Source organism: Uloborus diversus, unplaced genomic scaffold, assembly GCF_026930045.1.
Source record: "Uloborus diversus isolate 005 unplaced genomic scaffold, Udiv.v.3.1 scaffold_766, whole genome shotgun sequence".
NCBI lineage: Eukaryota > Metazoa > Arthropoda > Arachnida > Araneae > Uloboridae > Uloborus > Uloborus diversus.
The window spans coordinates 31784-45296 of record NW_026558974.1 but is presented as its reverse complement, the minus strand read 5'-3'; the positions used below and the strand labels follow the sequence as shown (position 1 = coordinate 45296).

At 32.6% G+C, this 13513-nt stretch overlaps 1 protein-coding gene across 1 annotated transcript in view; it reads left to right on the top strand.

Annotated features, from left to right (window-relative positions):
* The window catches only part of LOC129233875 (gamma-tubulin complex component 5-like), a 67624-nt gene that overhangs the window by 28944 nt on the left and 25167 nt on the right, over nucleotides 1-13513 (top strand). Inside the window, exon 8 of the mRNA XM_054867805.1 lies at nucleotides 5242-5446. Within this exon, the coding sequence (XP_054723780.1) occupies nucleotides 5242-5446 (205 nt within the window). The remainder of the gene's footprint in view (nucleotides 1-5241; nucleotides 5447-13513) is intronic.

Here is a 13513-nt window from a genome sequence, read left to right as displayed (position 1 = left end):
TAAAGCAAGGTTTAACTAAGGTTAGGTAACTAAAAATAAACTGCATGTAAATCACTCATTTACTTTACGACGTGCACGGTCCTCCTCGAAAATAAAAGTTATGTCATGTGACGCGTATTTAACAATCAGGCTTGAACAAAAAAAAAACAGCAAAATTTTGCTGCAGATTACGGCAAAATAATCGAAAAGTAAACAACTTAAACACCCTGATTACAGGAAAAGCCTTAAAACAAAAGCCTAATTTTATTTCTTTATATTCGAGAAAAAGAAATGGCAACAGATCTTTCATCTCAATGATTTTCTTCACACTGTAAATTTTAATAAAAGCGTTCATCCGGAAAGTTGAGTTGAAGCACTGAATAATAATTTGAATGGAGGAAAGCCTTCGAAAAATATGGATTTTATTTTGAAATCTAAGAGTCATAATTAATAGTTTTTAATTGATATCTCCGCTAATTATTATCGGAGGATTATGTTAAATAGCCAAACATGAAGACGGGAAGATGACGAATCCATCGATACCTGGTTCGATGGTCAGTTCACTGTCGTTCGGGAGAAGAAGCTTGGACATAGATAGATAGATAGATACTCAGATTTTATATGTATAAGATTAACTTGGCAAAATAAAAATTTTGCTAAATTCATTAATATGCGTTTGAACTTTTTGCACTTTTGAAACTTCTCTAATTACATACACTTAATAGAAAAAGGAAAATGTTAAGTAGAAAGTTTGTAGAAACTGGTCTTTTCCTATTACCAGATAAATTGACTTTGATGAAGATTATCACATAATTCTGAATTTCGATTGTATTACACATCTTAAATTATTTAGCTAGTTTTTGAAGAAAAAAAATATTTCCAAGTACCATTTGACTTTCATGAATTGATAACAAATGATCACTACATTAACACAGAATGTGAAATAGATGTGTGGTTTAGTTGGGTCAGTAAAATCCACTATAATATTAAAATCTGTTCGCGTCCGTCTGTCTGTCTGTCTGTCTGAAGATCGATCTTCTCGAGAACCACTGCAAAGTCAAACGAGATACCGATCAATTCGAAATTTTCCAAAGAAAACAATAGGACCAATCTCATAATTGTACGATTTTAATTAGCGGAGATATTAATTAAAACGTTAATTAACATAACGCTATTCAGGAATTTTTATTTCTTTCCTGTTGCCATTTTGCGTATGGGTGAGCAAATAAAATTCTAATAATTGTGTCAAAAGAGATTTTTTTGGCTGCTGTCCAAATCTTAAAACAATGTTTCCATCTAGAATTTCATTTTTAATTAGTTTAAAATTGGTTGCTCTATTCGGACATTTATCGTCTGTCCTTTCTTATTTTTTCACATTCAACGTTCTTAACTCTTTTCAGCATATGAAAAATGTTTCTTTAGTAATGTTTATTGATTGAAGTGTAAGTTTATCATTCACTGGCCTCATATTTGGGTTCATTTAGGATGTGCGACTAATTATGTTTATTTTGTTGGACTTTTTTCCGTCACATGGGTGAGTTTTCGAATTGTAATAAATCTCTTTTTCCTTCCTGTTTCGATTTTTGCAATACAGTTTGTATCGTTAAAAGAACACGTTAAATTAAGATTGTTTGGATTTCTTTAAGTGAAACAGAGTTGAACAAAAAAGATTGTTTTTAAGGATTTTAACTAAAGCTTAATTGGAATCTGATGGCTTGATATTAAATTAATGCTTATTGGTATTTAATAAGTCTTGGTGCTTTAGTTTCCGTAATCAACAAAAAAGTGTGTGTCATTTTATGTAAAAAGCTGATTGTAATTGTACATAAATATTTCAGATATATTCTATCAGATTTAATTCAGTTTAAAGTGAGCACATATTATAGTTAAGAATGCATATATTTTCATCTTTTGTGCTAATTGAAAATACTCATAACTTGTATTATTGATAAATATGATTAACGTTAAAGAGGTTTTTGCCAAAAATATGCTCTACTGGTGTTTTGCAAACCTTGCATTACGCGTAATTATTTACTCCTTACCGCTTTAGAAACTGATGTCAGAATAATACAAAAACATCAATTGAACAGCTCTTTCATTTTTTAAGTAGCCCGTGCAATGCCGGGCACGCAGGCTAGTATTAGTATGATAAATACTGTAATATGGAACTTATTTTTTAAGAGTTTCAAATGGTATTCTGAAATATATGGCATTTTAACAAAATGAAAATATATTTATAAACATGTTACTAATCTTTATCATACTAAAGAAAAGGATATTTTCTCCAACATTTTAGTTAAAAATGTTTTACAAAAATTGTAATCTGACTTAAACGTGCAAAAGTTGCTGAAAACATAATATTTTCTAAGGAAATAAATAATATTTTGTATGTGTTTTACAAAAACAAATTGCACATAGTTATCTTGTATTTACTTAACTAATTTTTAATAAGTTTACAAGGTCATTTGCATGCAACTTATATAAATTTAAACCTTGATTGAAGTAAGAAAGGTGTATTTTATTTATTTATTTTTTAAAAATCTTTCTATCTTCTTTTCCATTCCTTTTGTATTTTCCATAACTTAGATACAAAGCTGTCATAGTTTCAAGAAATAAGTTTTCTCTCTTCTTGAAGTGTATCCTGAAAATCTGGTCTGTATGTTATTGCTATAAAAGTGCTTAGTACACTCAAACATATCCACATGGAAAAATTCTTAGAAAGTGCTAAAAAAAAAAAACCCTAATTATAAACTATATTATAAAGTAACCAACCCACTCAAGTCTAAAAAGCAATACATTACAAAAGCAAATGCCAAACTTGATGAAGAATAAGGATAAAAACTGAATTCTTTTCAAAATTCAAAAAGAGCTCAAAAGATTTCATTTTTGGGAGTGTTCTGCACTGTGCAAATCCTCTATTATGTTTTGTAAATATTTGACATATGTAATCAGGGATACAGCTGAGTAGGAGCTAATCTTGAAACTGTCACCTTTACTCATCTTTCTCAAGCTTTTATATCAAATTTCAATGAAAAAAAAACCACACACACACATAAATAAAAGGGATTTGATGCTCTTTAGGAGTGGCATCCTAGGGCAGTCGAGACTTGCGCTCTCCTAGATCCGGTGCTGAATGTAATTTGCATCTCAGCAGCAGATTTTTTTTTTTATCAGCCTGTGTTTCAAATTAAAAAAAAAAATTTTTTTTTTAAAGTTGTTTGCCAGTCTAACCAACATTCAATTGAATGTAAGATACAAACCAGCATCGAGAAATGTTTAAAAATAAGATGCTAAACTTAAAAACCGTAAGTACTTGCTGCTTGTGGGTTATATCCCAGAAAATAAAAATCACAAATTTCTGTTCACAAAAATTTACGATTTATTCTGCAAAATTTTTTTTATTTCCGAACTAAGAAACAATCTACAGGCTTTCTCAAGAATCTGCAACGTATGTCGCATTTTTGCTCTGTTTCTGTTCCTGGGATTTCATTTTCCCTCTTATACATCTATCATGATGAGGTTGAGAACGATTAAAGACATAAGAGGCTCAGGGAAATTAGTTTTCTGCTCCTCAAAATTATTTCTAAAACTTCCTAATTCTGTAAAAAAGCTACAAATTTTTTTATAATTTAGGTTTTTAAAATGAAGTAAGAACTAGAAAAACTCATGATAAGTTACACTCTCTATATGAACACGCCCTAATGTGAACACCCCAATATTATCAACTATCAAAGGGACCTCTGGCCCTCAAAGTATGAAGGACTGCGTGCTAGGCGCCTTGCCTTCAGAAGACAACAAAATAGATGGTGGTGCCGTGTATTGACAGTTCAAGAATTTAGAACCAGGCCAGGAGCCGAATAACTTTCTCGTCTGGTACCCCCAGAGGTATCATTTCACTTGGAGGACATTGTGACCACGACCATATTTAACATCGCCCAGTCACCATTAATGACGACGGTGGATCTTCGACCAGCGAAGATCGAACCCGAGACCCTCCGCCCCCAAGTCCAATGCCTTACCGATCAGGCCACCACGGCCCTTACCCCAATATTCTGAACACATTTTGATGGTCCTGGAGAAATTCCATAGACTTAACATAGGCTGACCTCTCTGTACTCTATTTTTGACCCTATTCCATTACTACCTATCTATATACTGAACACGTTCACACTCGGCACTCAAGAACTCGAATCAAATTGGAAAGCGTAAAATATTCACAATTTTATCACAGTGATTGAAGGGTGTAAAGGGGAAGATGGAGAAAGAAAGAAGAAAAATTATCGTCCTGTATATTATTGTGTCACATAAAATCATTCGACTGAGCAATATGAGCCTGAGTTTCTGCCACTGAACAATATTTCAAGAATCCAACCAATCAAGTGGTATTCAAGATTTCAAAATATGATTACCTTCAAGCAAAATGTGGCTGAGAATCACCTGGAAACATTTTCACTTGGATGATAACACGCATCTTGCATGAGAATAAATAATGCAAAAACAGATTAAAAATTCTTCTTTTTATTCAGGTATTGTATCGATAGCAGTATTGTAATGTTTTATTGAATGTTATGTAAAACTTTTTAAATTAAAGAAGAAAGAAAGAAAGGCAAAAGTTAAGATCTTACTGTGTGTTGAATTAGACATTGCATTAGCCACCAATCCAAAATTCAGCGCCTCGGTAACTGGTATACTGACACTAGGCAAAGTGCTGAACTTAGTCCATTAACTTAATAGAATACATATACATGCATTATCCAGTCTCCCTCTATAATGAACTCCCCTATAATCTGAAATTTTTTGTTTGGTCTCACGAGTGTTCAGAACAGAGAGAGTCCCTGTATTTCAGTTCTGTTCCCTAAGTGAATGTGCTAAAAGTCAATCCTAGCTAAATTAAGTAGGAGCTTCAGAATGTCAAATTACTTCAAAAAGAATATAGTAGCCCTTTTATAATAGTAACCCCCTCCACAAATAAATAAACAAATAAAAAAGAGAGAAAAGGGGGGGGGGGATCTATAGGCAGCACAAGTTATTCATCTTTGTTTCTTTTTTCTTAATAATTTAAATGCACTCAAAAAGTATAAAACATGAAATGCATCTGTTAAGTTTGTTTTTAATGTTAGTTAATTTTTAAAATGATAAGCTTTGATGTTACTTTAAACAAGTGTTATGAAAAATTCAAATGATTTCTCAAAAAATTACTAATTTCTTTAAATGCTGCATATATATCAAAATTATTATTCTGTTTTTCTTTTCTCCCTATAGTATACATTGACTGTACTTATGAAAGAGTTTTGTGAGTATGGTGCTAAAGTTGCATGCCTGCAAAAGTTTGTGGAAAATGTCCTTGTGGATGGCTCGAGTCTCTCAAAATGCCTTACTTTTCAGACATTTGCCGCTGCATTGCAGACACAGTTAAGAAGTATATCAAGTTCCCTATGTAAGATTGAGAAATCTCTGAGAAAGAAAAGTAATTATTTATCTTTGTAATAATATTATAAGGGATGACCTGTCATGTGTGCATAATTCAACGTAAAAACTACCCATAACAAATCTAATTACCAAATGGCATGACCTTTAGGGTCACGAATCTCAAAGAAATTCTCTATTTCGCATTAGATATGAACCCAGGTACAGCCGTTTGACTGCATAGACCTTAGTTCAACCACAATGGAGGTCCAAAGTTGTTAATTTAGCTCCGGAAAAACAAGTTTGTTTCCTCTAACATTGATTTTTTTAAGCCTTTTCTTGCTATTGCATTTTAGTATAACCCAACTGAATGCATTCACAATATAGAATAAATTCCCCTATCTCTAGAACAAGAGACGCGAAAGATGTTAGGAGAGCAAGTAGTGTGCCCAAGCTTCTGATTTCAAAGAAAATGCTATTGCAGTTCTGGAATCAAACAAGCAAATCTAGACCCTCCTTGCAGCTGAACTAGTGCCTATGCACTCAGACTATTTTACCTGAGTTCATATCTAGTACGAATTGACCTAAATCCAGAAGCTTATCCAAATTCGAGATTCTCAAGTTTTTGCCATCCGAACCAGACTGAGTTTCAGGACTCCAGAATTACAATGGTCTTTTCTTTGGAATTTGAAACTATGGCATAGTATTTGCCCTACCAACATATTTAGCGTCTCTTGTCAGTGCAACAAAAGGGGGGGGGGAGGGTTTATTCCATGTTGTGAATGCATTTAGTTGGTTTTTACTGCAACGCAATTGCAAGAAAAGGGTAAAAAAAAATATTTCAAATGAAAAACCATTGCTTTTCTGGACTCAACTAGCAACTTTGGACCCCAATTGCAGCCAAACTAGAGCCTATGCCTTTACCTGGATTCATATAATGTGCAAACTGACTTAAATCTAGAATTTTTGCTCGGATATGTGACCCTCAAGGTCATGATGTTTGGTAGTAAGCATTTAAAAAAAATATTGGGCAATTCCACAGGTAACTGACTGACATTTTTGAAGCAAAACAATACATATTTTGAAAAATTCAACGCGAAATATACATTGTAAAAACTGTCTTGTGAAATATTGTATTTTTTTAGGTTGAATTCAGTGCTATAATTAAATTCTCAAAATACATTTTGGACGATTTAAATTTTTTTTTAAAAGCATGGTAACTGACTGACATGCTTCTTTTTAAAATGTCGGTCAGTTACCATGTTTTTAATAAATATTTGAAAATCATTGAAAATGTATTTCGAGAATTCAACTATGCCATTAAATTCAGCTTAAAAAATACAATATTCCAGGGCAAAAGATCGTTTGCACAACATGTATTTCATGCTGAACGTTACAAAATATGTATTGTTTTGCTTCAATAATGTCAGTCAGGTAGCCGTGGAATTGCCCTATTTGTAGTGTTGATTTGTAGGGAATAACTATAGAATGTCATACCCTGACCTTTTTGACCAAGTTCTGTTATTTTTTCTATGTCATTTGATTTCATTGATTGCAGTGTATTTCTGAATCAACTTCAGGAACTGTTTGGTTTAGAAGCATAGATCTTAGTCTTCACACAACTCCTGGAGGAAAAAAAAAAGCATGGCATTGAGTTTCTAGATCTTATTAGTCATTTCTGTAATATTTAGTTCAGATTACACTTCCACAAGTTTTACAATGTTACAATTCTGGTAACCCCCCCTCCCCCCTACAAAGTTATGAAAATAGGGAACAAATCAACACAAATGGGCAATTTAGCATTTTATATGCGTAATAAGCAACATACAAGTAGGGGAATGTGGGGGCAAAGTGAAATAGTTAAGATAATTTACTTTTTTCTAAATTATTGAATTCAGCATTAAAAAAAAAAAATTATAGTACATAAAAAAATAACAGTAAGTTTTCTCCTAAAACTTGCACTTAAACTTTATTTTTCATTTTTGGCAGTAAATTTGTTCCTTCAACAAAAAAAAAAAGTGAAGGAAATGTTTCACTTTTATTGATGGGGCAAAGTGAAAAATAGAATTGTTTTTGAATCGAAATATGTTCCATCTGATAATCAAGGGTTCCCATATGCAAAATTGAAGGGGGGAGCTCAGATATTTTCCCCATAGTTTAGCAGGATATTTTCCCTACGGAGACTGATTTCAGTGCTGATTAGAGTTATTAAAATTTGACATTTTTAATAACTTATTCATTAATGGCTGGAGAAGAAATGTTTTTGCATTTCTGCAAAGAAAAAAGTACTAAAACCAAAGAAGTTCTAAATTCTAAGGGAGGGGGGGCTTGAGCCCCCGCTCTCCCCCCCCCCCATATGGATGCCCTTGCTGATTATCAAAAATATTTTTTACCAAATGAATGAGGAAGTAAAGGAATGAATTAATAATGAAATTTAAACTTATAAATTAATAAACAAATTAAACTAATGTTTGAGAAAAAAACAAATGAGTGAATGAATAAGAAAATAAGTCAATGAATGATTAAATTAGTGAATAAATAAATGAAGACATGTTCATGATTTAATTAATAAATGTACACATAAGTGATGTAGTAAATAAATGAATAAAAATACAAAATGAACTATTTTACTTTTTTTAGTGTTTACCTGACAAATTTTATTAAACATTTAAAATCAAAACATGCCTAATATTAGCTAAATAAGTACTGCACTGGACATCAGTAGATCTCAATTAATAATTAAAATGTTAGTTACAGAAGCAGTATCATTTTTATCACAGCAAAATTTATTTTGATATATGTGCATCAAATTTTGAAAATGATTTGTGTTATTACAAGCCTTGATCTTTAGAGCTATTTATTTTTTGACTGGAATCAACTATATGTTTTATGCTGAATAGGTGGCACTGCAAACTGAAAATATTTTACCATTTTCACTGCCCTACAATCTCCTATTAGTATCAAAGAATAATAAAGTTACTAGCTGCATGCCCGGCGTTGCATGGGCAACCTAAAAAATTAAAGAGATGTCCAGTTGATGTTTTTGTGGTACTACTCTGACATCAGTTTCAAACGCGTTAAGGAATAAATAAATGAGCGTAATGCAGGGTTTGCAAAACACCAGTGAAGCATATTTTTGGCGGAAGTCTCATTTACATTAATAATAGTTAACAATGATACAAGTTATGAGTATTTCTGAAATATTTATATGTTCAGTAACAATCAGCTTTTTACATAAAATGACACATATTGCTTAGTTGATTATGTGAAACTAAAGCACCGGGACTTAATAAATACTAATAAGCATTACTTTAATAATAAAGTCATCAGATTCCAATTAAAGTTTGGTTAAAACCATTAAAAGCAAACTTTTTTTGTTCAACTCTGTTTCATTAAAAAAATACAAGCAATCTTAATTTAACGAGTCCTTTTAACCAAACAGGAAGGAAAAAGAGATGTATTATAATTCGGAAACTCACTCATGTGAAGGGGAAAAGTCGAACAAAGTAAAAAAAAAACAGTCGCACATCCTAAATTTACCAAAATTTGAGGCTGATAGCGATAAACTTACACTGCAATGAATAAACATAGCTAAAGAGATAACTTTCATATGCTGAAAAGAGTTAAGAACATTGGCTGTAAAAATTTTTAAAAAAGACAGACGATAAATAAAGGTTATGTCCAAATAGAGCAACGGATTAACCTGGTTGGTTGTTTTGATGAGGTCAGTCCCACTGAAAATATTGTTAAAATGTTATTTATTAACACAAATGTAAAATGGCAACAGAAAGAAATAGAAATTATTGCTTAGAACAAAAGAGAAACGAAACTAATTTACAATAAATTTCTAAACGAAAAATTGCTTTAAAGAGCAGTTTTATGATTTATATATCAGAATAAAAGATACATTAAACTAATTTGAAATAAAATTCTAGATGGAAAAGTTGTTTTGAGATTTGGACCGCAGCCAAAAAAATTCCCTTTTAAAACAGTTATTAGAATTTTATTATTTGCTCACCCATATGCAAAATGGCAACAGGAAATAAATACAATTTCCTAAGTAGCGTAGTGTTAATTAATGCTTCAATTAATATCTCCACTAATTAAAGTCGTACAATTACAAGATTGGTCCTATTGTTTTCCTTGGAAAATTTCGAATTGATCGGTAACTCGTTCGACTCTCGACTCCCAGTGATTATCGAGAAGACCTATCTTCAGATGGACAGGGGGACGCAAACAGATTTTAATAGTATGGATTCGCTCCTTACAAACTTAAAGATTTACTGAAAAATAAAAAAAAAACAGTTGAAAGCCTATTTTTTGCATTGAAAGAGTTCCACTTTGTTTGGGATATAAGTTTTTTTTCTAGCCCTATTTCATCAGAGGGATGCATCCTTTTCTTCCTCAAAACACTGAGAATAAGGCCTTTAAAGTGTAAGCTAAAGCTGTTTTGTTTTCTGTCTTCTTCACAGCTCTCTTAAATTCATCTCTAATGTTTCGTTTACCCTTAATGCATCAGTTGCATGCTCGAAGCCTGAATCATTAGTGTCACAATCAGTACACTTAATGATATTATTGTCATGTCCCTGCCTTCCCTCGCTGGCAGCTGTGGATCGTATAGTGATCAAAAAGCAAAATGTTCAATTAGAAGTGTAGCAGAATTAAAGAGGCAAGACAATTAATCTCCATTTTCTAACAGATTTTTATTTAACAAAGAGCAGGGGCACATGGCTTCAGGTAGTTTGTACGCTTGTTGAACCTAAGTATATTGCTGAGGCATTATCCTCCTCATCAACCTCATCCTTCATCCTGTCTTGATGTAAAAATGAAGAGATTTTATACTTCAGAGATTTGGGACTTTCGCCCATGGGCGGATTTATGGGGGTGCAGAGGGGGGCAATGCCCCTCCAGTTTTGGGAGGACTTTATGTAGTAACAACACATCTTCCAAAAATTAAGAAAAAAAATCAGCATTTTTTCGTTTTTGAATAGTTCAGAAGAGCATGGGTGGATTTATAGGGGGGGGGAGGGGGCAATGTCCCCCAGTTTTGGGAGGAGTTTATATAGTAACAACTTATCTTCCAAAATCTTACAGCAAAAAAACTTTTCTGAAGGGAGAAAAGAAAAAGAAAAAACCGAACATTAAATACAAATAGTACAGCTGTCACTAGGGTACTGAAAATGTGTCTACATTCACTATTTTGGACTGAAAAACATTTGGGCAAGTATATGAATGAAAATATAGGCTAAACGAGCTATGCATTCTGCTGCAACACTTATAATAATTGACTCGATCTACTCGTTACGATTTGTTTTCTCTCTTTTCAGAATGTTTTTCAATTTGTGTGATTTCAAAAACTAGATGTTTTGGGTTGTTACAGACGAAAGATTTTGAAGAACCTACTGGATTCACACGTTCAAATGAAATTGGTTGATTTGAAATGTATGCTATTGCAAAAGAAGTACATAGCTAAAAGGTTTTTGTACAGCAAAATACTATCAAATGTAACAGTTAACACCATACTCAACGAATGTATGTAACAATGAAACAAAAAACCAATCTAACCAACCAAACCTTGAAAATAATTAGACAAGTCTTTGAAACTCCTTAGCAAAGTGTGCTTCAATTTTATTTCTTATCAAGTGTATAAATTAAGAATTGTTCCAATGGGTGGTATGTTACTCTCTTGATACCTATTCTCTAAATCTGTGCACCATTTCTTTTAAAGTCTTAACTTGCATCATAAAGCACTTTTAAAGTGCAAAACTTTAAAAAAACCCTTATCAGACTTCAAAATGCAGCACTTTATGTCCATTTTATATAATTTCCTCCGGGGGAGTAACCCCCGGGCCCCCTAAATTAGAGATATTCTATATCCTACTTAAAAGGGAGCCCTACGTCACTCTCTTAAGGCTGCTCTTCAGTGGGGAAGAAAAACGATGTCGCTTGAAAATGGGCATTTTCTTTAAACGAAAGCAGTGTACATCAGTGAAATGATTGACACTTCAACAGCCAATAGAACGAACGGTGACCGATGAAAGTGTGGATCATGTGACCTGTCACATTTTGCAGGGGGACAGACCGGACGCTCCCCCTGCTGTGCAAGTCAAGGGAGGTATAGCTGTCGACGAAATGAAACCGCAGCTTTTTACAGACCCTTCCAAGGAAATTCTAGTTCTTTCCCTCTTGAGTCTTGACTACATAAGTAAAAGAAAAATAACTCAATGTAAAAGGCGCGAAATTTTACATTGCCGCGCATTTTGCAATCCTACTTGTGATATTAATTTATTTGTATTCGCGCTAAAATTAATTTTGAAACAAAGATTTTTTCCCCCATTAATACGGTTTCAGATCTCATCTAGGAAAAATTAACGAATGAATGAATATTTGCAATAAATAAATTCATAAATTCGTTTTATTTTTAGAAAAATGTTCGTTATTGAAAATTGATGATTTCAAAAAAGGAAGGAAAAAAAAGATAGCCTGCATGACCACACTGAATTTTAACGAAATGAACTCCAAATTCTAACCAAAAAATATTCTTTAAAAATGGATGATCCTACTTAATATATTTGAAAAATCGAGTGCCGAATAAAACTGGGGACTAACTAGTTATCGGTTGGCGAAATTTTTTCGCTTCCTCTGCCTGTTTGCCACTCTCCCCAACCCCATCCAAGTTGCCAGAAAACATTCTTCTTAAAAATGAAACTAGATCCTCTTTGCATAGTTAATACTTGATTGTACAATAAACATTAATGCCACTAATTAGTTACATTAACCTTTATTTGAACTGATAATATTTATATTTTAGTGCTAAATTAAATACTACTTTGTTGGTTAGTTATCTGTTTTACAAATGCAGTGGCGAATAGAAAAAAATGTGGCTACTATAATTGCCTTTTCTCACCACTGGTGACCAAAAAATTCCCCTAATCTTTATCTTTGAATCCTTTTCTTTTTGAAAAAATATTTATTTATTTATCTAATTTTATATGTAGATGAGAAGGCTACGATAGCATTTCTCAATGGGTTGTTATGGTGAAAGTTCTTTCAAATTGAGCATAACAACGGCAAAGTCGCGGACGGCTACGGATAAGGATTTCCTGAATTTGAAAAATTAAAGATTTTTCTGTGATCTTTGTTTGTATGCAGGGGTGCTCACCCTGCTCCAAGCTCAAAGGCAAAAATCATTCCTTCCCCCACTCTCAATGTTTGTAAACTATCTTGCGTTGAAATTTTAGAATAAAACTAAACCTAGCACTTTTAGAGTTTCAGATTCCCAGTTACTAAATTCGGCAAAATACATGAGGTATTACATACACTATATGACCAAAAGTATTGGGACACTTTCAAAAATTCACAATTTTACGGATTTCTCGAGAAATAAAAGACCAATTGCTCTCTGCTCTGTATTTTGTTTTCTCATGAAAAGTATACTCCAGACGTCAAATCCAATAACAATTAAGTCTGCTATTCATTTAGGGGACCAGCAACAAATAATCCGTTCTTATCATGAATCACTCTGTAACGGTGGCAGGAAAGTGTTGCCAGTTTGCTAACAATCCCTTACCATTCGTCGCCTATCCTAGAATTATAGAAATTCGGCTCATTAGATCGCTGATAACTTTTTAAAATTTAAAGAAATTGCGGTGGAATTTTTTTCATGGATTGTAGGATGTATCTGAGCTTTGAATTATGAACGTTATAAATTGCTATCTTTCGTGCATGCGCAGTGAAAAATTAATAGCTTTAATTGTTCATATTTCATCAAATTTTCAATATTTTAACTTCAAATTTTATTATTATGTTTCTCTAAAATGCTGTCAAATATTCTAAAAGTTTAGTAACGTTTGACGAAATACTCTGCGTAATATGAGGCGAAAACCGTCAAAATTTTTTTGCATTTTCGGAAGAAATGCTTATATTTCCATGGGTATAAGAGATATTTTCACAAAAATATAAAAATAAGTTTTTGATAGATTTTTAACTCATTTCTGAAAATTATAGCTTATTCCCAGCAATTTGCAATGAAAAATGATCAAAAAACTTTTTTCCTCAATTTGTTGTCGGTCCCCTAAATGAATAGCAGACTTAATTTTTATTGGAAAATGACAACTAGAGTATACAT